Source organism: Chanos chanos, chromosome 8, assembly GCF_902362185.1.
Source record: "Chanos chanos chromosome 8, fChaCha1.1, whole genome shotgun sequence".
In the NCBI taxonomy this organism is placed as follows: domain Eukaryota; kingdom Metazoa; phylum Chordata; class Actinopteri; order Gonorynchiformes; family Chanidae; genus Chanos; species Chanos chanos.
The window spans coordinates 46,237,286-46,259,455 of NC_044502.1; the positions used below are offsets into that span (position 1 = coordinate 46,237,286).

General features: G+C 41.8%; 2 protein-coding genes across 2 annotated transcripts; both read right to left on the reverse strand.

Annotated features, from left to right (window-relative positions):
• Window positions 1-865: 865 nt before the first annotated feature.
• Window positions 866-8,434, reverse strand: mrs2 (magnesium transporter MRS2). The gene is made up of 11 exons (XM_030781473.1): window positions 8,126-8,434; window positions 7,943-8,016; window positions 7,695-7,731; window positions 7,455-7,567; window positions 6,430-6,603; window positions 5,781-5,911; window positions 4,128-4,244; window positions 3,377-3,529; window positions 1,968-2,085; window positions 1,530-1,643; window positions 866-1,090 (listed from the first exon to the last, which is right to left on the reverse strand). Exons 1-11 carry the CDS (start codon window positions 8,316-8,318, stop codon window positions 1,019-1,021), a joined length of 1,296 nt encoding a protein of 431 aa, XP_030637333.1. The 5' UTR covers window positions 8,319-8,434; the 3' UTR covers window positions 866-1,018.
• A 528-nt stretch (window positions 8,435-8,962) lies between these two features.
• On the reverse strand, window positions 8,963-20,935 carry LOC115819758 (NACHT, LRR and PYD domains-containing protein 3-like). The gene is made up of 11 exons (XM_030783259.1): window positions 20,865-20,935; window positions 20,398-20,455; window positions 17,860-19,658; window positions 16,935-17,108; window positions 15,666-15,839; window positions 15,307-15,480; window positions 15,015-15,188; window positions 14,590-14,763; window positions 14,104-14,277; window positions 13,614-13,776; window positions 8,963-9,028 (listed from the first exon to the last, which is right to left on the reverse strand). Exons 1-11 carry the CDS (start codon window positions 20,933-20,935, stop codon window positions 8,963-8,965), a joined length of 3,201 nt encoding a protein of 1,066 aa, XP_030639119.1.
• Between the last annotated feature and the right edge of the window lie 1,235 nt (window positions 20,936-22,170).

Consider the following 22,170-nt stretch of genomic DNA (forward strand, 5'->3'; position numbering starts at 1 on the left):
TGCTGGCGAATATATTTGCTTGATGAGCTTTTGTAATAATTGTTCAACTTTATTCAAAAAGAACACTAACCAGAGAATGTCAGCAGGTTGATCAATCCAGCAAGATTTAGTGTTGACGCACACAGCCCAGTACACCTCTCATAAAGTAAATTTATGTCCAATTTCCCTCGTACAATTCAATGTAAGTTAAACGCAGATGTAGGTCAGCTGATACTAACTTTACAGACAGTTTACATGCTAGGCCTTTTTATTTCTTTTGCTTAGACCTCTTATGGCAACTGTATTTCCTGTTATTTTAGATTTGTTTTACTTATGTCACAACGAAGCAATTTATTAATTAAAAGTACAGAATACCATGATGGTGTTGTCAGGATGGAGTACAGACAAATAAGTCTGTTTATTTCCTACTATTGTCGTGGGGCATCACAGTAATCTTAACGGTCGTTCAGTAGGGTTTGTCTCCCCCTGTTGGTTACCCAGGCGACTAATTTCAGGTAATGTATTTCCAGTTGACAACACGACACTGCGCACTGTTGCAGACACATCAGCTCTGAATGATTTTGGACTCACGAGAATGACACAGACCACGCTGTCCATATGGAACTTCAAAGATTCTTTAATGTAACTCTACTGTATTAAAACGAAAAGGCTGCTCCAGAGACCAGTGAGAGTTAGGGGCATTTGTGATCCAGTGTTTTTTTGGCCAGGTAAAGTCTGAGAGCCAAAGCATTGAAATGTGGCTTTGACAGGTGTTCTGTCACCCTGTTTAGAGGAGGTATGTTCTCTGTGCTTATACCATAATAATACATTCACATCAATAAATACAGACTCATCACATTGACATCTGACACACGGACACAAGAGTTTGAAAAAAAAAAAAATTGCAAGTAACAAAAAATAAAGTATATCTCTGTGGTTAAATATTACCAGTAGAAGGTAATCTGATTTTGTGTAAGCATGAATGAAAGATGGGAGCATCTGGGTGAAACGCTCTGGTGTAGACTCCAATCTCGCGCCATCATCTCACACCGGCCTTGATCTCAGTCCCTCTCATGGCACTGATTTGGTTTTTCCTCCAGACGGGTGGGATCTATGAAGGGGGGGGGGGGGGGGGGGAAGATCAGCTGTCTGTTGGTAATTATTTCACGTGGCTGTTTCAAACTGACAGACACACAAAGTAATTGAGAGAGAAATTTCTAGAATTTTTTCTGGAGCAGCCACCAGAATGGGTGAGGGTGGGGTTGGGTACAGTGTATCTTTATACTGTTCTTCTATCAATGTGTAGCGAGTGTCACACATACCTCTTCCCACCCAGTGGTTTACTGGTTCTACCACACAGCCTCACTGTAAATAAACTAACTTAGAGAAATCTATGTGTTAAAAATGAGAACTCATATCATCTCTCTGTTACAGGTCTGAGTGAAACAAAGCAGGACTGTGAGTTTGGGAAGATGGAGTTCTGTGTTTCAGTGTTTAAAGGCTTAAAGAGCGAGAGTGATTGTTGTTTTTGGGGGGCGGGGCGGTATTACCGGGGGCCGAGAGGTGGGTTCTAAATGGCGTCCCAGGAAAGACAGGAGTCGTCTCCAGATGAGTCCACTACCCAGAAACATGAAGCCAGTCACCAGCCAAAACACACGCGGGTCCTGGAAACACACACACACACACACACACACACAAACACACAAATCAGCAAATACACAAACACACAGCCAGCATAATAAAGCCCAAACATCTAAACAGAGCCTAATGCAGTTTACTATCACTTATCCGACAAACACAGTTGTCTCTATTTTTTCCTCTCTTCCAAAATTACTTTGACTTAAAACAACTAAAAGAGGCTTTTTATGTGCATTTATGGACAGATGACATACTATCCTTCCTTTTAATATGGTTTCTTGACTTAATTTTGAAAATACTCTCTCTCTCTCTCTCTCTCTCTCTCTTTCTCTCTCTCTCTCTCAAAAAACCTCTTCAAAGGAGGACTCCAGGTTCATGCCAAAGGCCACGCCCATCAGGCCAAATAAGGAAAGGGAGAAGGTTCCCATGGTCAGCTGGAGATTCAGGCGCATCATCACATTTCGGTGACTGACAGGAAAACAGAAACAAACAAACAAACAAGCAAAAAGTCTTCCATAAGTGCACTGACATTAAATAAGTCAAACAGCCTGTGAAATAAAAAACGTATAAAAAATGCTGAATCTACACTCAATGCGTTCCACATTAATGGTCTGAAATACGACTGAAGGTCTGAAGGTCAATCATAAAAACAATAATCTATGAGGGAAAAATATGGCTTCAGCACTGTGGGGTTTTTTTTTGCCCTGCTGCATTTCAATGGAGTTGTAAATTCCATCCTGGTGTTTCCTTTTTTGGTATTAACTCTCTCCTGAGGTCGGAAAAGCTCATTCTGTTCTATTTTCTTTTACAGACCGTAAAAAAAGACAGTATAACTGAAGAGAGAAACAGGCAATTCAAACCAGGTTCACGAGCCAGCTGCGCGCTAGCGAGAAAGTCCGTGAATGAGCACACCACACTAACTGATGTGATTGGTCAGGCAAATCAAAGAACACTCAACAAAACCATCAGTCACTGGTCAATGCACTTAAAGCACGCTCAACGGAAAACGTGATTGGATGTAGCCACGATCCACCAAGAAGCGCTGTGCAGAAGACTTAATGAAAGAGGTTAACTAATGGACCTTTCCAGGAGTAGAAGTGAAGCTCCATTCTCCTTAGCTACTGTTGCCATGCCCCATAAGCTTAAGGAAAAAATGAGCCCAAGAATATGATTACGATTATTATGTAATTAATTGCGCAGCCCAAAGTAAGACTATATAGCTTGTTAACACAGTGCAGGTTGGAAATCTCTGAGGTTTTGGAGTGTAAGATTCCCTGGATTCTGTGAAGGTCATGTGTGTGTGTGTGTGTTTTTTTTTTTACCTGTCCAGGTTGATGAAGATGACGCTCTCAGAGTCATGTGTGTGTGTGTGTGTGTGTTTACCTGTCCAGGTTGATGAAGATGACGCTCTCAGAGTCATGTGTGTGTGTGTGTGTGTGTTTACCTGTCCAGGTTGATGAAGATGACACTCTCAGAGTCATGTGTGTGTGTGTGTGTGTGTGTGTTTTTACCTGTCCAGGTTGATGAAGATGACGCTCTCAGAGTCATGTGTGTGTGTGTGTTTTTACCTGTCCAGGTTGATGAAGATGACGCTCTCAGAGTCATGTGTGTGTGTGTGTGTGTTTACCTGTCCAGGTTGATGAAGATGACGCTCTCAGAGTCATGTGTGTGTGTGTGTGTGTTTACCTGTCCAGGTTGATGAAGATGACTCTCTCAGAGTCGTGTGTGTGTGTGTGTGTGTGTGTGTGTGTGTGTTTACCTGTCCAGGTTGATGAAGATGACACTCTCAGAGTCATCGATGAGTCCTTTGAGTTCACGTGTCTTGTTGCCGAGTTCCTCAGCCTGCATGTAGTAATTCTCCAACAGCAAGTCCATCTCCTCTGCATGGTCTATACCCAGACTGCTCTCCTCACTGCCTCCAGACACACACACACACACACACACACACACACACACACACATATACACACACAAAGGCAAGCAAAACACAAACACGGCACATGACATGCGCACACACACACACACACACAAAGGCAAACAAAACACAAACACGACACATGCACACACAATCAAAACACACAAACACATGCATGCATGCAAGTAAGCAAGCAAGCACAACACGCACACATGCACGTACATTCAGGCAAGCAAAACACACACAAGACACACAGATACACACAAAATCACACACACACACACACACACACACACATACACAATCAAAATACACAAACGTATGCATGCAAGCAAGCAAGCAAGCCACACACACACACACACACACACACACACATACAGGCAAGCAAACCGTACATATCACACACAAACACACACACGCACGCACACACAGAGGCGCACATACACATACACACAGACAGGAGAAAAAGCAGACACACACATACAGACAGAATTACACTCACAAATCTGGTCTCATTTGATTTCTCATTTGTTTCTGCAGGACATCAAATATAATTCAGATCCGAAGGAGAGAGAGTGAGCAAAGGTTGACTTACAACACGCGGGGGTCGGTCCACTTTGTCAGACACAGCTCATCAATAAGCTCGTCTTCATCCAAGATCTTTAGCAGACTCTCTTTAAACATCTTAATATCGGTTTCCAGCTCTGACAGGCTACAGGGAGGAGGAGGAGGAGACTGGGTCAGATCGGACTGCTCATTGGATGAGGAGATGCAAAAACATTTTGACAGCACATGGGCAGGAATGTACATCTGTCTTTAAGATTCACATGCGAGGGAGAAATTCCTTGATCTGTTTTAATGTGTGTCTCCAGCTCAGACAGGCCACAGAGAGAGGAGGAAACTGTTTATACATCTGGTGCCAATTTGTATTCAAATCCTAGATACAGAGATGCAATCAAATCAGAGCCAACAGGCAATCCATAAAAAACAGAGCAGTTCCTGTTTATTTGTATTAACACCTGTCTACAGCCCTGACAAACCACAAAGGAGCACAGAGCAGGCAAGAGAATCCCCTCACTATTCACAGGCTACAGAGGACTGGCCCCTATCTCTGGTATCTCTACAGAGGACTGGTCCCTATCTCTGGTATCTCTACAGAGGACTGGTCCCCATCTCTGGTATCTCTACAGAGGACTGGTCCCTATCTGTGGTATCTCTAGAGAGGACTGGTCCCTATCTCTGGTATCTCTACAGAGGACTGGTCCCTATCTCTGGTATCTCTACAGAGGACTGGTCCCTATCTCTGGTATCTCTACAGAGGACTGGTCCCTATCTCTGGTATCTCTACAGAGGACTGGTCTGTATCTCTGGTATCTCTATAGAGGACTGGTCTGTATCTCTGGTATCTCTACAGAGGACTGGTCCCTATCTCTGGTATCTCTATAGAGGACTGGTCTGTATCTCTGGTATCTGTACAGAGGACTGGTCTGTATCTCTGGTATCTCTATAGAGGACTGGTCTGTATCTCTGGTATCTCTACAGAAGACTGGTCTGTATCTCTGTTATCTCTATAGAAGACTCGTCTGTATCTCTGGTATCTCTCTGCTGGAGCCACGAGGGTCTTTCCTCTCTGAGCTCATACAAACTGAGGTTCTGATTTTCTTTAGTGTGTGTACACCAGCCAAGAATGAAACATCTCAAATGAGTGCTGTAAGCAATTTACAATTTAGTTATTTGGCAGACGCTTTTTACCAAAGCGACTTACAATCAGTGGTGTTCTTTAGTAAGCACTAAACCGAACTTGCTTATTGACAAAATTTCCCCATACAATGACCGTTCAAGGTGTCTCTTTAATTAAAGTACCACGAGGAGAAGTAGCAAAGAAGCATGATGTAGTAAGAATGTTAATCAAAAGTGTCCAGTCATTACTGAAATGCTCTCATTTCCCCTGTACCTTTACCCCTCTGCATCCTCACTCACTGTAATACTCTAGACCAACCCTGCACTCTAAGTAACCTGGTCACAGCCAGAGGATGATGGGCTCCCCCTTTATAGTCTGAAAGTTTCTTCCTGTTTCAGCCAAAGGGAGCCCTTCTCTGTCACTGTCACCTGAGGCTCACTCACTGGGCGTGTTCACTGTACAAAGAGCTACACGAATAAATCCACCTTTCAGTGAAACCGCCAGTGGGACTGTCTTGTCCTTGATCAGAGATGAGATGGGATTGACAGGTCTCTGATCCACACTGACCTCTTGCTGCTGAGGAGGAGCATGTGGAGTTTAGAGCGGTCCGCAGAAAGAAGCTTCGGGTCCACCAGGGATTCAAGACAGTCCAGGATCTGCGGCTGGACCTCGTTCAACCTCGTCTGAAGCGTGTTGATCTATAATCAAACACCAAACACAGATGACAACATGCTCGCATGTGCACACACACACACACATACACACACACACTAACACAACATAGAGGTGCAGTCACACACTGCATGAGATGTGTGTGATCTACGGACAACCCACAGAGTGAGGCTGCTGTACCACCACAACATTTTGATGAATTAAAGGTTAAGTTTAATTAAGTTCATTTAAATTAATTCAATCACTGTCTAATCTAGTGAGACTAAATGAGATCAAATCTAATTCATCTCATTGAGTGTAAACGATGAAGATTTTACGGTGAAAATAAAAAAAAACCTCTGAAATTAATTTTGAAAAATATGCTGACTTCTTTTAAATATATTTCAGAAAAACCCTCCAGACGTGACAGTGGACTGGTGACCAAGGGGAAGAGACATTAACATTGGGTTAAGAGAGAAGTTTTTACAGTAAACTGAGTGAATGGAGAAGCCAGTTTTCTCCGGCGAGCCTTGTGGCGTGGCCCTCAGTGTGTAACAGTCCTTACCCTGTGCTGTAAAATGGCCTCCAGAGCTCTGAACTCAAACGGTAAAGATCCAGTGACCAGGGTCCCGTCACCAGCCAGCTGTGAACCGAGCTCTCGGACCAGCCACTTCTCCAAACCCACGCCACGAAAATCCAGAACCAGCAGACTCTCTGGGGTCACCACTGCTTTCAGAGACTGGCGAGAAAAATACACACGGTGTGCACAGAGTCAATTACAGCGTTAGCTGACATGAGCCAGATGAAGACCAAGCCTCTTTGATTTCTACTCTGTGATCTTCGCTATTCGGTTACGAACAAAGACCGTAGCCTTCTGGCTAACATCAATTTTTTTAATAGAAATTGAGAATTAACGTCATAAGTACACCCCAGCAAACACACCGAATAACCTTCCATACACATTGGCTGTAAGAGATATGAACCATGTGCTTTCTGCACCCCAGGGTCAGGTCTCTGACAGGACCACCAAACTCTGAATCACTCCCTTTAAGGGGGAGTTCACTCCTTTAGACACACAGACCCATTATTTGCCACTGAAGATGTGTGATTGTGCTGGTACCGTTTTCAAACAGTAGGCGGACCAAAGCGCCCTTTCACACTACTGGTCTTTACGACAGGATGCACAGAGACTGCTGCTTGGTAAAAGGCACATTGATAAAATGTGACATGAGATATTGGGGGGAAAAAAAGGTAAATATTGATTGGCTGAGATAATGTACCTGGCAACAATGTACCAGTGATATAATTAACAGAAAGTAATTTACAAAGTGGGCCCGTATATCCAAAAGGATTGACCTTACCACGAACAACACCCAAATAAGAGATAAGAGTGTACCACATGAAAAAGACACAAATATGGAGTCAAAACAGCTTTAAGATTTTTTATGACTTCCTAAATTTACATCTGGAGGGAGTGTATAGCCCCTTTCAGACATGCACTGCAACCCTGAACTTATCTACACATTACCAGGAGGAGCTGTTCAGTATATGTAAATGTATGTTAATGTGGAGGCCGCAGTGGACCAGTACCTCCATGCGGATGATGATGGCGTTGTTGCGTGACGTAATGCTGGTGAGATGCTGGAAGCGCAGATCTCTGGCCTGTAATCCCAGCTCTTGGTAAAGCTCCGTCTTCTTCTTCTCTGAGAAATAAGATACGCATCATTCCTACGACCCTCTAAAACACGGCGAAGTTCAGATAGGTTTTACGTGAAGAAAACTGTAGTAGTGCTATGTATGCTTCACATGCTTTAAACATTCAGAACTCACCAAATGATGTGACGTTTCCATCTTTATCAAATTTCATCTGTGAGATAAAGGAAATTAACACTTCAGTCAAGAATTGAAACCTTACTCCCAAGTAAACAAACAAACGAACGAAAAACACAGCATGCCGATCTGATTCTTTACACAAAGAACATTAAAAGTATAGTTTATAAATTCATGAAGATTTACGAAGATGGCCATGCTGTTCTACACACACACGGGGTGGCTGGGGGGTATAAATCTGTTCTTACCACAACAAAAACTGGTGCCACACTGGACAGGGCTGCCTGAGAGGTGTCTGAGACTCTATAGCGAAAATAGAGGGCTTTTTCGAAGAAAGAAGTCCATTAAAACTAAAACGCTAAACACTTCCATGCGCTGCTAGCTAATTACAAAGTAATTAAAGTAGTATTCGAAACACTTACAATTGCAACTGAAGCGTTTTAACAACGCTGCTCGTTTGGGTAGGTGATAATCACGCGATCTGTCCCACGCTGATGATGGATGATGTGAACATAGAGGACGTTTGAAAGGTGATCTAGAACACCTCAAACTTTTACGAGTCCAGCACTTTGTGGGGGCTTCTCGTACAGCCTCTTTACATAAAAACCTCAGAAAGGCTTCCATTATATCTCACACACCGTGGACTCCGACTCCAGTTTTAGGACATATCTGTATGGTTGCAAAAGTCAAACAGCGTGCTAATGCAAACCAATATCCAGATGAATCCGGAGTTGCTCTAGTTCAAAGCAGTAAGCAAGTTAGTAGTGACAGTCTGTGGTTCAGATTCGGTTAGAGAGTCTGTCATACAGCTCGGGCTTTGAAGCTATTATCGGAAACAATAAAAAAAGATGGGATAACTGACATGAGGTAGATAACTTAGAAAACGACCATAAGAACCAACTTGTCACAGCCCTTGATATCTCACGAGCGTGAGTATACTCACATGTCAACAAATGTTACGTTACAAAACTCGCAGGCAGAAATAATTAATTCGCTACGTAAGTACCAGCCATTAATCCGACAGCACGCAAGCCACAAATTACAACATATATCCTCATAATTAATAAAAAAAAAAACAGAATCGCAGTCAATGTAAAACACAGTGTTCAGTTTGTTTTCGGAAGTAAGTGATGACGAAGAGAACCACAATGCAACTGGGTCCAAAGATGGGCGGACCGCTGCTGAAATATCGATACATTGATTTCCTACCGCTCCGATTCGGCATTAAGCAAGTTTCTAAGATAGTACATGTTATAGTCAACAGTGCGCTATACGGCAGTGAAAGTGTAGTTCCTTAACGCGACGATCCAGCGCTTAGACTTGCGTAACTTTAACTCTGCGCATTATCTGAGCAAGCATGTGCCCTCAAACAGACCCTCTTAGCCGTGACGCATGCGTGCCAGCACGTAGTTGTTATAACCTCACACCGATGGCTAAGGAAAATCAGTCGGGCTCATAGCACGAACCTGTTCTCCACACCGTGCGCAAGTGTTGAACTGACTTATCGATGTCCAGGATCTGAACGAATAGATTTACTGTATAATAAGTATTGTATGTATTTGTGTCTTGCCGCCTGACGCCCTTGCGTCAGGCGCCAAGTCCTCAAGCTCATATGCGAAGATAATAATTAATTAACTCATAAGAGTGAAGTAACTAATTACACTTATGTGCGTGGACTTGACCAGTGAAAAGAGCTGAATGAATACCATGCCCTTCATTTGATTTTCTTTGTGGTTAATTTCCAGAGGGGACTAATCATATGTGGGTGTGCTGAGAACTCATGGTTATCAAAGTGGACGGCAGCTCTCTCGTGGTTAAATAAATTGCTTCATCAAATTGCCTCAACTGTTTGATGCGTTTGAGTCTTTCTTTCCATTTACAAATGTGTTGGTTTTCCGTGACGTTTCAAGTGTAATGCCAACGTCATAATGTGGTTGAATCATGGACTACGATCTAACTCGTCCCTCCTCACATGGAGTCTTTGAAGAGGACGGGTGAAGATGAAGTTTTCCCCACAAACTGTGTAACTGCTAAAGCCCAGCATTCTCACTGTCTGCAAATATGTTACAGTGGGTCATGCACTTTTACTGTAAGGGAGCCACCAAAGAATTTGTTACATGAGGGAATGCCATCCGAGGTGTGTGTGTGTGTGTGTGTGTGTGTTTGTTCCTGGAGGTGAGCATATATAGCAGCTCTCCTCGTAGATCTGTTGTGAAAAGATGTGCTGCAAATAGTCAGATAATTTACAAACTATTTATAAATGAGTCGCTAATCATGAACAACTTATCACTGACAACGTATTTAGAAATATTCGTAAATAGTTACTGATAGTAATTTTGTTACTATGTTATATAATTACAGTCCCATTATTCTGAAACCCCAGTGGTTCAAAAAGTGTCCTATTGGACCGAAAGCCCATAGTCCAACAGCCCATTACAAAAGCCCACTGCTCCAAAGGCCCGTTGCTCCGAAAATACACACTCTGGAGTTGGAGTTCAGTGACAGCCGGCCTTGCTACTTGCCAGACTCTGTTAACATATTGCTCAATTAGACAGGTAACGCATAATGTAAATCATAACGCATGACTTTATATGACCCCTAAAGAAAGACTTTTCATTGTAAAACTGAATTGAGTTTTGATAAAAGTTTTTGTTTTGCTGCATCTCTGACTCTGATTTTATTTAACAGGTGAAGTGAATCTAATGCAATGTTGATGAATTTTGGATTAACAGCAAACCTGGTCTCGTTCATGCTTAATATGCAAAGCTGCTTATGTAAAAGACAAAAATTAACTGTGAAAACATTCTACAACAATATTGAAATATACTGAAGTATCAACAGCTATTTACTGGCAACTCTAGTTGCCAGGTAACTTCTGTAATTTGAATAGAATACAAGACAATGTTGTAACCTAGATTACAGTTAATTGTTGTTTTCTGTAAACAACAACAAGAACAACAACAACAACAACAAATTGCTGTAATGTATATAGCTGTAAAAGGTATCCTGCAATATACTGTAATTCTTTTTACAGTGATTAACAGCAATTTTACAATATTTTATCGGCAACTTTTTTGTCAGGTAGTTACTGTAAATTCTGCAGTCAGTTGTTTACAGTGTAGGCAAGTCTGAAAGCGGCTCAAAGCCCATGTTGTTTGACTTACAGTGTGAGCTTCATTTTTGTCCCTCTCTAATTTGTCTGGGTCGGCTAAGGTCATATGAACACGCCTGGAGGTTTGCACTGAAGTATCCAGGCTTCTTCCCCCCCCCCCCCCCCCCCCCCCCCCCCCCCCTTCGTCCTCCCCTGACAACCATTCATAATTTAACTCAGCTGTTATTTGTGGAAATATGTTCATCTATGTGGTGGAAAGTTTTTACAATCTAAGATAGATAACGATTGTTAATGTTATTAACGGTTATTAGAACACCTGTAAAGCAGAGTGATACATATATAGTTAAAGGTCCCAGCGCTGTTATACTCTGTATCAGCACTCATGGAATGCCTCTCGTCCAATCAAATCACTCGGTCGGAACTAACTGTTGTATAAAACTCCATAAAACACATAAAGCTCTGATCAGAAAGGCTCCATCTAATGCAGCCCACAGCTAACCACTTCCCCATTTAATAAAGTCTGGTTGAGGATTCTTTCTCCTATGCCTCTCTCTCTCTCTCTCTCTCTCTCTCTCTCACACACACACACACACACACACACACACACACACACACAAGCACACACACATCACCATCAACAGACATACACACACTAACACACATACTCACCCATACACAGACACATGACGCAGCCAATCATACCTGAACATAATCTATAAAAATACAGATAAATGTAAAAAGTGTGAATTAACATTTCCCTTCCCCCCACATGTAAATCCATTTCCCACTACACAATGTAGTCCATGGAATTATCTATTTGCATACCACATACATATTTACATGCTTTCCATAGGAGAACATAGATTTCAAGGAAATTTAAAGACCGGAATCCTACTGGGATTCACACCAGTGCTACGAGGACCTGACCTAAATATAACTCGTGTTTGAATGATAATACAGGAAAGAGAATAAAATAGGAAAATAATGCAGGTGAGACACACAAAAGAGAGCCAGTGGGTCAGATTGACTTAAACTATAATCTTTAATCTTTTAATACAAAAACCTATAATCTTTATAATACAAAAATACATCACAGAACGCAAAAGCTCCAAGTCACTTCAAAATCCTATAAGGAGAAAAGTCATTCAACATCACTTAGAATCAAAAAGATTCAACTGTGCCTCCATCTAGCCAAAAATGGGATGAAGTAGTTTATCCTGTGGCAGGAATGGAAAAAGGATATCTTGGGTTATTTATTAAAAAAAAAAAAAAAACGAAAACAGTGCCATAGAAAGGCAAACAGTGTTCCTTTGCTGTCATTCAGGTGCATATGAGCTTAACATAGACAGCTATGTTGTATGTAACATTAAATGACCAAAGTTAACTTGGACGTTAAGCTACTTTATAGGCGGCTACAAACACCCATTACCCCAACAGATATCTAGCAAGTCACCTATGTCAAAAGTTTTAAGCAAGAAGAAGAGAATGCAATACTACATATGTTTACAGAAATAAATAAGCAGTCATAATAAATAAGACGTCAAAATATTTGTTGTGTATTTTTTCTTTCGTCCACCTTGAGAACAACGTAGACTTATGTCAGAGGACTGTAAAATTGTAAAGGGTCAGTTACACAGTGCTCTAAGTTTGTGCCCATTGGTCTCTACAGTGGTTTAGAGAAAGATTCACTAAAGTTATTTCATAATAGTTTGCTGCTCATGAAACCTAAAAATCTGTGCTTTGAAGGCATACAGAGCCCTTAATGCCAAAGGAGACTTGATTCTCGACATTTAAGACCATAAATTTTAGACTTAGATCTGGCACACAGAGACTTGACACTCGACTTGGACTTCAGCTCAAAGATTAGAAGCTTGACCTCGTGAATAAGTGTTTTGTTCATTTTGCCAATGTTCTTGCAGAGAATTCAGTCTCTGTAAAACGAGTTAGAAACATCTCTGCAACAATGGAGAGAGAAAAAAACCCCGGAACAATAAGAAAAATGGAGAAGAAAACGGAGGTAATAAAAAAAAAAAGACTCATATTTTCAGAGCAGTTCTCTCTCTAGACATCAGACACACATAAAGTAATGCAGACACAGAGAATATCAATGAGACAATCCGATCCAAACCCAGTGTGCTCTCTCAAGGTGACAGGGTGTCATCTTTCTGATGACTTCATTATTCTTCTTTTTTGCTTGGCTACGGTGGTTTACTCATCTGCTCTGACTCATCTGGACGACTCCCAGTCCACACACATTACATCATGAATCTCCCTCAGCTAAAGGAGTCCCAGTGGTCAGAGAGAGCTCTCAGCGGAGCGTGACTTTTAAATCCTGTCAGATTAAAAAAAATAACAATACACAGGCAGAATCACCATTGTGTCTGTATCATGAAAAAAAAAAATAAGATAATGAACATATATTTTTGACACATTGAGATTATATCCATATGCAGGTTTGACGCATATACAGAGATAATGGTTGATGTGTGGTATGTTTTGTGATTGCAGGTGAGTTTATAGTTATAAAAGTGGGTAAGTATACAAGAGTGATCATGTCTGTGCTAAATGACTGTTTGAATGGATGTGGGGGGGGTTAAAGAGTCAGTGTGAGGCTTTAATGTATGTCATAAGAACTTGCTGACCTTGACCCTCCCCAATAATGAACCCAAAGTTACACCTTTACCCATAAACTCTGGAGAATCTCAGAAAGAAAGCCTCTTATGGGAAAGATACACACTGGCTGCACAATTAATATGTTCATTCATTCATACTGACTTAAGCTAACATATCAGTAACACTCACAATACTTTCTCCAGTTTGCTGTCCTCCTGTAAGGCAGATAGCAGCTTCTTTCCTAAGTCTGTAATTTTATTGTATTTCAGATCCAGCTCTCTCATCTGTGATGGGTTTGATCTGATAGCTGAAGCCAGGCTGTTACAGTCTTCATCTGAGATGCTGCACTGTCTCAACCTGGACAGGAAACAATATGGCTTAGTGTTCTCTGCTCAGAAATGTCAAAACAAACAAACAAACTAAAAGAAACACAGTGATAGAACGCATCAAATACATTTTAAATATTTAAAAACTAAAAACAAAAAAACACTCAAATTTTAAAAAGGTGTTTCCAGGTATAAACCACTAAAAGTAATTTTACAGTGCATGGAAGAGTTTTTAGTTTATTTTATCACAGTATAGTTTATATGTGGTATTTTCAAAAGAAACTCTTGCTGTTGTAGAAGTGTTTGACTTGACTACAGCACATTAACAGTCACAGTACACAGTATCTGTGGAACTCACTCTAGTTTCTCTAGATTACAGTCAGGATCCCCCAGTAGAGCAGAGAGCTGGTTCGCTCCCACATCTCCCAGTGTGTTCTTGCTCAGATCCAGTTCCGTCAGGAGAGAGGGGTTTGACCTCAAAGCAGCAGACAGAGCAGCACAACCTTCTTCTGTAAACTGGTTGTTAAACAGCCTGCAGAGAGAACAAATACAATCACAACAAAAGCTCTTCTTTTCCCTTCAGATGCGACCCATGCTCAACAGGGACTAACTTTACGTACGTGCACTGTCTGCTAGTTCAGACGTTCAAAGTTACAAAGAAAAAAAAAAGGCAAATGTTACTAGCACAACACTCACTCATATTTTAACCCTGTGTGTGTGTGTGTGTGTGTGTGTGTGCGTGCGTGTGTGTGTGTGTGTGTGTGTGTGTGTGTGTGTGTGTGTGTGTGTGTGTGTAGTGTGCACATATGTGGGCAGTATAATTATAAAGAGAGGAAGGTCTTACCTCAGTGTCCTTAGTTTACAGTGAGGATCCTGCAGTCCAGCAGAGAGCTGCTTCACTCCTGAATCCTGTAGCTTATTGTCACCCAGTTCCAGATCTCTCAGACTGGAGGTCTGTAAACTGAGAACTGAGGCTAGAGTTACACCACTCTCCTCAGTGAGATTACAACCAGATATCCTGAGAGAGAAAAGAAGACATCTGAAATGAGCAGCAGAGATATGAAAAGGTGTGTCACTCATGTTGTGGGCTGTCATTAGACAGGTGAGCTGAGGCACCAATATTTGGATAATTACAATTGAAGAGGTAATTACTGCTTGAAAATGATAATAAATTAAAAAAAAAAACAAATTAATAAAATAATGGTGTACAACAGTAGAAAATGCACACACACATATATATTTTATGTCATATGTGAAAAAAGAGCTTACTTTATTGTCTCTAGTTTACAGTGTGGATTCTCCAGTCCAACACAGAGCTGCTTCACTCCCAGATCCTGGAGTTTATTGTTTCCCAGGTCCAGATCTCTCAGGCTGGAGGACGTTGAACTGAGAACTGAGGCCAGAGCAGCACAGCTTCTCTCTGTCAGTTTACAGTTAAACAGTCTGGGGGAAGACAGAGAGATCCCTTTGAATGTTCACCTTCAACCCAGAGACGTCTGGACCACACACAGAAACATGCACACACACAAACACACATAGACACAAAGGGAGACACGCATACTTGAGAGTCTGCAGTTTACAGTGTGGATTCTTCAGTCCATCAGAGAGCAGACTGACTCCTGAATTCTGCAGGTTGTTGTGACTCAGGTCCAGAAATCTCAAACTGGAGGTCTCTGAGTGGAGAGCCAATGCTAAAGCTTCACAGCTTTTCCCTGTCAGATAACAGTTATAGAGCCTGGAAAGTAAAAAACAAACAAAACAAACAAACAAACAAACAAACAAAAAACTGTTATACATTTCAGGGTTTAACTTTTCCCTCACTAAAACATAGATGTAGGGATACCTCACACTAAACACACACACACACACACACACACACACACACACACACACACACACACTTTAAAAGAGATAGCTTACATCAGTGATTCTAGTTTGCAGTTGGGGTTTGTCAGTCCAGCAGAGAGCTTTTTCACTCCTGTATCCTGCAGATCATTATTTCGTAGGTTCAGATATCTAAGGCTGGAGGATTCTGAACCCAGAACCGAGGCCAGATGTGTACAGCTTTCCTCTGTGAGTTCACAGTAACACAGCCTGCAATAAACATGAGGAATCAGACATCTGAATATTCCGCTTAGAGTCCTGTGTGTCACATTTGAATGTTCCACTCAGAATCCTGTGTCTCACATTGCAAGATATTCAGGACATAATCTCCCAACAGGAGCAGAACTATGGGTAAAACACTACAGTGAAGCAAAGGTAAAAAAACCAGTAAGGGTCACACACTTGTTTTTCATTTAAACAGCAGTAATGAAAGCATGAGCTGGATACGTTAACTATTCTGACTATACATGATGTCTGCACAGTGAAGCAGTACAGACTATTTTGCACATCATCCAACAAATGTTTAAATAACTGATGTTCAGTTAGTTATAGTTACACATCTGTTCACTCAGCCTGCCAAAACATCTTGAGAATCCATACATACACTCATATATTCACCAACTTTAAGTATCACAGGAGAAATGTGACATGTTATGTCAGAGGACTGTGAAATTGTAAAGGGTCAGTTACACATTGCTCTAAGTTTGTGCATGTTTTTCATACATTAGAGATGTACCAAATTGGTTTTATTTGGGTTTTCATATGACTGGGACTAAAACCCCAGCAGAGGAAGTTTTGGAGAAAGTGAAGTTGACTGTTTGATTGAGATCAGGATCAATGGGTGCCAGATACAGTTTCTATTCCACGTGGCTTCAGGAACTGAAGTGACTGAGTTCTGACCAACACAGCAAATCACATGTTTTTGGGTCAGTGAGAACAGGCTATGAGCTACATTCATGCATTTATAAATATTGTGTATACATGCATACATTTATGATTACCAGGCAGTGTTTTGGTGCCAGCCATACTATATGATGGTGCCCTCAGTCTTATAAATAAGCTTCAGCAAGTCCACCACTGTGAAAATGTCATATGGAGCCCTGCCCTAACCTCTCACAGAGAGATGGTCACAAAAAGCCACCTTCATACACACACACACACACACACACACACACACACACGCACACACAAAGTCATAAACACACACACACACAAAGTCATAAACACACACACACACACATACACACACACACACACACACACATTTACACAAACCTCATGTGGGGTTCTTGAGATTGACCTTACCAGAGTTTCTGTAGTTTACAGTTTGGACTTCTCAGTCCAGCAGAAAGCAGCTTGACCCCAGAATCCTGCAGGTAGTTCCCACTCAGGTTAAGCTCTGTTAAACATGCAGAGTTTGAGCTGAGAGCTTGGGCCAGATCCGCACAACTTTTCTCTGTAAGCTCACAGTTAGCCAGCCTGAAAGAAATGACAGTGATTACATATATATGTTTCTGAAGGTCAGAAAAGTTAAAGCAAATTACATATGATACATGCCTGAAACATTTTTTGACTTTCATTAATTGTGTAAAAAAAAAATCCACATTGACTTAAAGTGTGAATTTCTCCAACATTTAAGAAATATGCAAAACCTGATTATATATGATAAAAGTCTCAGTTTTAATTAATGACTGACATTAAAAAGTTTTTCACACGTAGTAAATGTTTGACTTTGACTCATTGTCACTGGTTTCACACATACTGTAAGAAATGCATGTCACACTGAACAATGTGATGGGGACTGTCCAATCATGTCATAGGTAAACTGGACATTCAACTTTGGGAAAAAAAAACAACACTCTAAAAAAAGTGTTATAGGTTACTTTTTTCAGTTGCTACATGTGAAACGTGAGGCTACAAAAAGGCTACATGTGTGTTTTTGTGAAGTTCATGATTTTTCAGTTCAGTGTGAGGCCCACTGTTTTCCTGTACTTGGCTGAAACAATGAAAATGAAATACAACTTGTTGTAAGACTGGGAAATTGCACATCAAGTAGTTGAAAACATGAGTTCAAGGCATTGCTGAATATTACATTTAGATGTTTCAATTTAAATTCAGACATTTATTTGGGAGAAAAAACAGAACTTATGAATAGATTAGTAAATAATAATAATAAAAAAAAACCTTTACTAAACGGGGAGAGAAACTGAAAAACAGAAAATGTACTCACATAGCTTTTCTGGACATTTTGATCACTGGCAGCATCCGCAGGGTGCACTGCTCTGACTGGGCAAATTTTGTCTGGTCAAACTCTTCCAGCTTCTCCTCTGAGGTCAGCAAAACAAAGACCAAAGCTGACCACTGAGCTGGAGAGAGACGAACTCCGGAGAGGCACAAAACATCACCCCTCCCTTTCAGATATCTCTGGACTTCCTCTACTAAAGAACGGTCATTCAGTTCGTTCAAACAGTAAAACAGATTGATGGATTTCTCTGCTGATGGATTCTCTCGAATCTTCTCCTTAATGTAGCTGACGATTTCCTCTTTGCCTTGAGAGCTGCTTCCTGTCACTGAAAGGAGGCCTTGTAGGAGGGTCTTGTTGGACTCCAGAGAGAGGCCCAGGAGGAAGCGGAGGAAAAGGTCCAGGTGACCATTCTCACTCTGTAAGGCTTTGTCCACTGCTGTCTTTAACGTTTCGGACATCGTTTTCTGGTGGAAGAGATCTGAAAGTTGTCCCGTTTGTGAATGGGCCGTGTTTACCTTGTTGATGGAAGAAAGAAACACAAACAAAGCAGCCAGAAACTCCTGAAGACTCAGATGGACAAAGCTGTACACTTTCCCCTGGTACAACCCTAACTCCTCTCTAAAGATCTGGGTGCACACTCCTGAGTACACTGATGCTTCTCTCACATCAATGCCGCACTCTCTCAGATCCTCCTCATAGAAGATGAGGTTGCCTTTTTCAAGTTGATGAAAAGCCAGTCTCCCCAGTTTAAAAATGATTTCTTCATTTGTTCCTTTTCTCTCTGTGTACTTCTCTTTCATTTCTGTCTGAATAATCAAGTAATGTGCGTACATTTGAGTCAGAGTCTTTGGGATCTCTCCACTCTCTGCTTCATCCAACATTCTCTCTAGAACAGTGGCTGAAATCCAACAGAAGACTGGTATGTGACACATGATATACAGGCTCCTTGATGATTTGACGTGTGCAAAAACTCTACTGGCCAGTTTCTCATCACTGATTCTCTTCTTAAAGTATTCCTCCTTCTGTGGACCACTGAATCCTCGGACCTCTGTCACTCGCTGGATACATTCAGGTGGGATGTGATTGGCTGCAGCTGGTCGGGAGGTTATCCAGAGGAGAGCAGAGGGAAGCAGATTTCCCTTGATGAGGTTGGTCAGAAGTACGTCCACTGAAGTTGATTTTTCTAAATCACACAAATTTCTGTCATCCTGAAGACCCAGGGAGAGTCGACATTCATCCAGGCCATCCAGGATGAAAATAATGTTGTTGTTGTCAAGGTCCTCACACTTTAATCCTTTAATTTCTGGGAAAAAATGATGAAGAAGATCTTTCATATTACACTGCCTGTCCTTCATCAAATTCAGCTCTCTAAAGGGAAGTGGGAACATAAGGTAAACTTGCTGATTGGCTTTTCCTTCGGCCCAGTCCAGAACAAACTTCTGCACAGAGACTGTTTTTCCAATGCCAGCAACTCCCTTTGTCAGCACGGTTCTGATGGGTTTGTCTTGTCCAGGTAAGGGTTTAAAGATGTCGTTGCATTTGATTGGTGTGTCCTGTGTTTCTGGTCTCCTGGATACCGTCTCAATCTGTCTGACCTCATGTTCGTTATTGACCTCTCCACTGTCACCCTCTGTGACATAGAGCTCCGTGTAGACGTCGTTGAGCAGTGCTGGATTTCTGTGTTTTGCTGTTCCCTCTGTGATATACTGAAACTTTGTCTGTAGGCAGGATTTGACTCTCAGTTGAACTGATCTTCGGACCTCGTCATAGTCAGATAAAAAATCCTGAGTGAAGCAGGGAAAGTTATGTTGTAAAATATATGAAGAATAATGTAAACTGACATCAAGAATATTTCCATTCTGAGTATCGAAACATTACAGATAAACTTGTCCAAGGTTTTATATTTGACAGCCAGTAATGAAAAGGTACCATCTGCACAGGTGATGTACAAGATAGAGACACATAAAATACAGTCAGTTGAACTTAGGGACATGTGAGGAAGTATTACTTGTATGCATATAACACATCAGACTCCTGTTTCACACCATAGAAATTCATTGCCGAATGTTTCCCTGTTAAAATTTTCAGACTGGTGTAACTGGATTTTGACAGGACAGTGTTTATGTTGAAGACATTATGTTTGTTGTGTTGAAGACACAGCTATCTGGACATGATCCCAGTATTTTAGTGAAACTGAATATGTTTGGTAGAGTTTTTACTTTTCCTGTTTGCTGAGTCAGTGGATTGGACCAGCTACCAACAGTCCAACCCACTGCAGACCTCTTTGTGATGGAGTTGGATTAAGAGAGCCTGTAGTCACACCACCTCAGACTATAGGTAACCTGGCACCAGGCATGCTGTTGTTTCATTGGTTTAATGAAAAGATAAGACAGGCACATGATTGCCTCTTCCCTTCTCTCGAGTTTTTCAGTTTTTGTAACACTCTCTGTATGGAGCAGGCAACACTAATGGAACACATCATGTATTTCTGAGTGTTGGTGAAACTGATGCATAGAGACAAACCTGAGTTGGGTTTTCATCACTGTGAGAGGACTGACCACTGGGAATCTTCTGCTGAATTCTGTAGACAAAATAACACTGAGCTCATAGAGAGGGCATGGCCAGCACAGTTACATATTATAAACCATTAACAAAAATATCCTCATATTCATATAGTCTTCCAGAGCATCTTTTACCAGAGAGAATGGAAATGGTCATATGTGACCGTCACAATGGGCACAGATCTGTCAGTAATGAAGGACAGTTTGTGGACTATGTGGTCATCTCCTTATACTTTTACACGGTGCGATTCAAAGGGGGTGGGGGAACAGCGCGAGAGGTGCAGGGGTGGCAGCTGATCTATTATCTTTATGCAGAAAAGAGTAAAACCTTCCAGAAGAAACAATCACTTTCATTTCATAAACATTCAGGACCGTATTGTCAAGGGTCAGACCGCATGCTTTATATCTCACTGTCATACTCGTCCTCACCCATGGTCAGTAGAACCGTCCTCCTCTCTGAACTGGGTTCTTGGTTTGTCCATTGACCAGTCACTCTTCATGCTGAGTACAGGTGACGGTGATCTCATTTTCTCTCTGTCAAAAACACACAGTCAAATAAAGCACAGCGCTTGTTTTTTTGTTTTTTTTTTTACAGCAAAAGTTGTCAAACACGGCGTCTCGGAGGATCTGGAGCTGAGAACTCACAGGAGGTTCAGGGGTGATGCCTGAGATGAGACTGAATGATGAATTACACACTGTGGTGACGGAAACACATTGATGCCACTCTACTGCCTCACGCTGACTGGACACCTTCTGCTGTCATTTCCTTTATTTTACACTCAGGACACTGCAGCATTCATCGCTACACTACAGTGCGTGTGTGTGTGTGTATGAGTGTGTGTGTGTGTGTGTGTGTGTGTGTGTGTGTGTGTGTGTGAGCGTGTGAGCGTGTGTGTGTGTGTGTGTGTGAGTGTGTGTGTGTGAGCGTGTGTGTGTGTGTGTGTGTGTGTGTGTTTGTGTGTGTGTGTGCGTGTGTGTGTGTGTGTGTGTGTGTGTGTGTGTGTTTGTGTGTGTGTGTGCGTGTGTGTGTGTGTGTGTGTGTGTGTGTGTGTGTGTGTGTGTTTGTGTGTGTGTGTGCGTGTGTGTGTGTGTGTGTGTGTTTGTGTGTGTGTGTGTGTGTGTGTGTGTGAGTGTGTGTGTGAGCGTGTGTGTGTGTGTGTGTGTGTGAGCGTGTGTGTGTGTGTGTGTGTGTGTGTGTGTGTGTGTGTGCGCGTGTTTGTGTGTGTGTGTGTGTGTGTGTCTGGTCAGTGGGACAGTCAGTGTTCATGGAGACAAAGCTGGGGTCAAGTGACAATGATGTCATCTTCTCTTTGCTCAGATCAGAACTGTAAGAACTGTTCTTCCAGTTTTCCACCCTTATTCAGGAAGTGTCACATCTTACCTAACAAAAATAGAAGCAACCAATGACGTGCAAATATGTGTCATAAACTCATCAGCAGATATACGCATGACCGCACACACACACACACACACGCACGCACACACACACACGCACACACACACACACAAACACACACACACTCTCACACACACACACACACACACACGCTCACACACACACTCACACACACACACACTCACACACACAGACACACACACACAACACACACACACTCACACACACACACACACACACACACACACACACACGCTCACACACACACTCACACACACACACACACACACACACACACACACACACACACACACACACACACACACACACAGACACACA

Coding starts and splice junctions, on each gene's coding strand:
- mrs2 (XM_030781473.1), bottom strand. CDS start 8,318: ATGGAAGCCTTTCTGAGGTTTTTATGTAAAGAGGCTGTACGAGAAGCC. Junction 8,017..8,125: donor AGCGTTGTTAAAACGCTTCA/GTTGCAATTGTA, acceptor TCTTCGAAAAAG/CCCTCTATTTTCGCTATAGA. Junction 1,644..1,967: donor TGGAGTCCTCCTTTGAAGAG/GTTTTTTGAGAG, acceptor GTGTGTTTCCAG/GACCCGCGTGTGTTTTGGCT.
- LOC115819758 (XM_030783259.1), bottom strand. CDS start 20,935: ATGAAGAGTGACTGGTCAATGGACAAACCAAGAACCCAGTTCAGAGAG. Junction 19,659..20,397: donor GTGATGAAAACCCAACTCAG/GTTTGTCTCTAT, acceptor TGCTTCACTCAG/GATTTTTTATCTGACTATGA. Junction 14,278..14,589: donor TGTAAACTAAGGACACTGAG/GTAAGACCTTCC, acceptor TTCTCTCTGCAG/GCTGTTTAACAACCAGTTTA.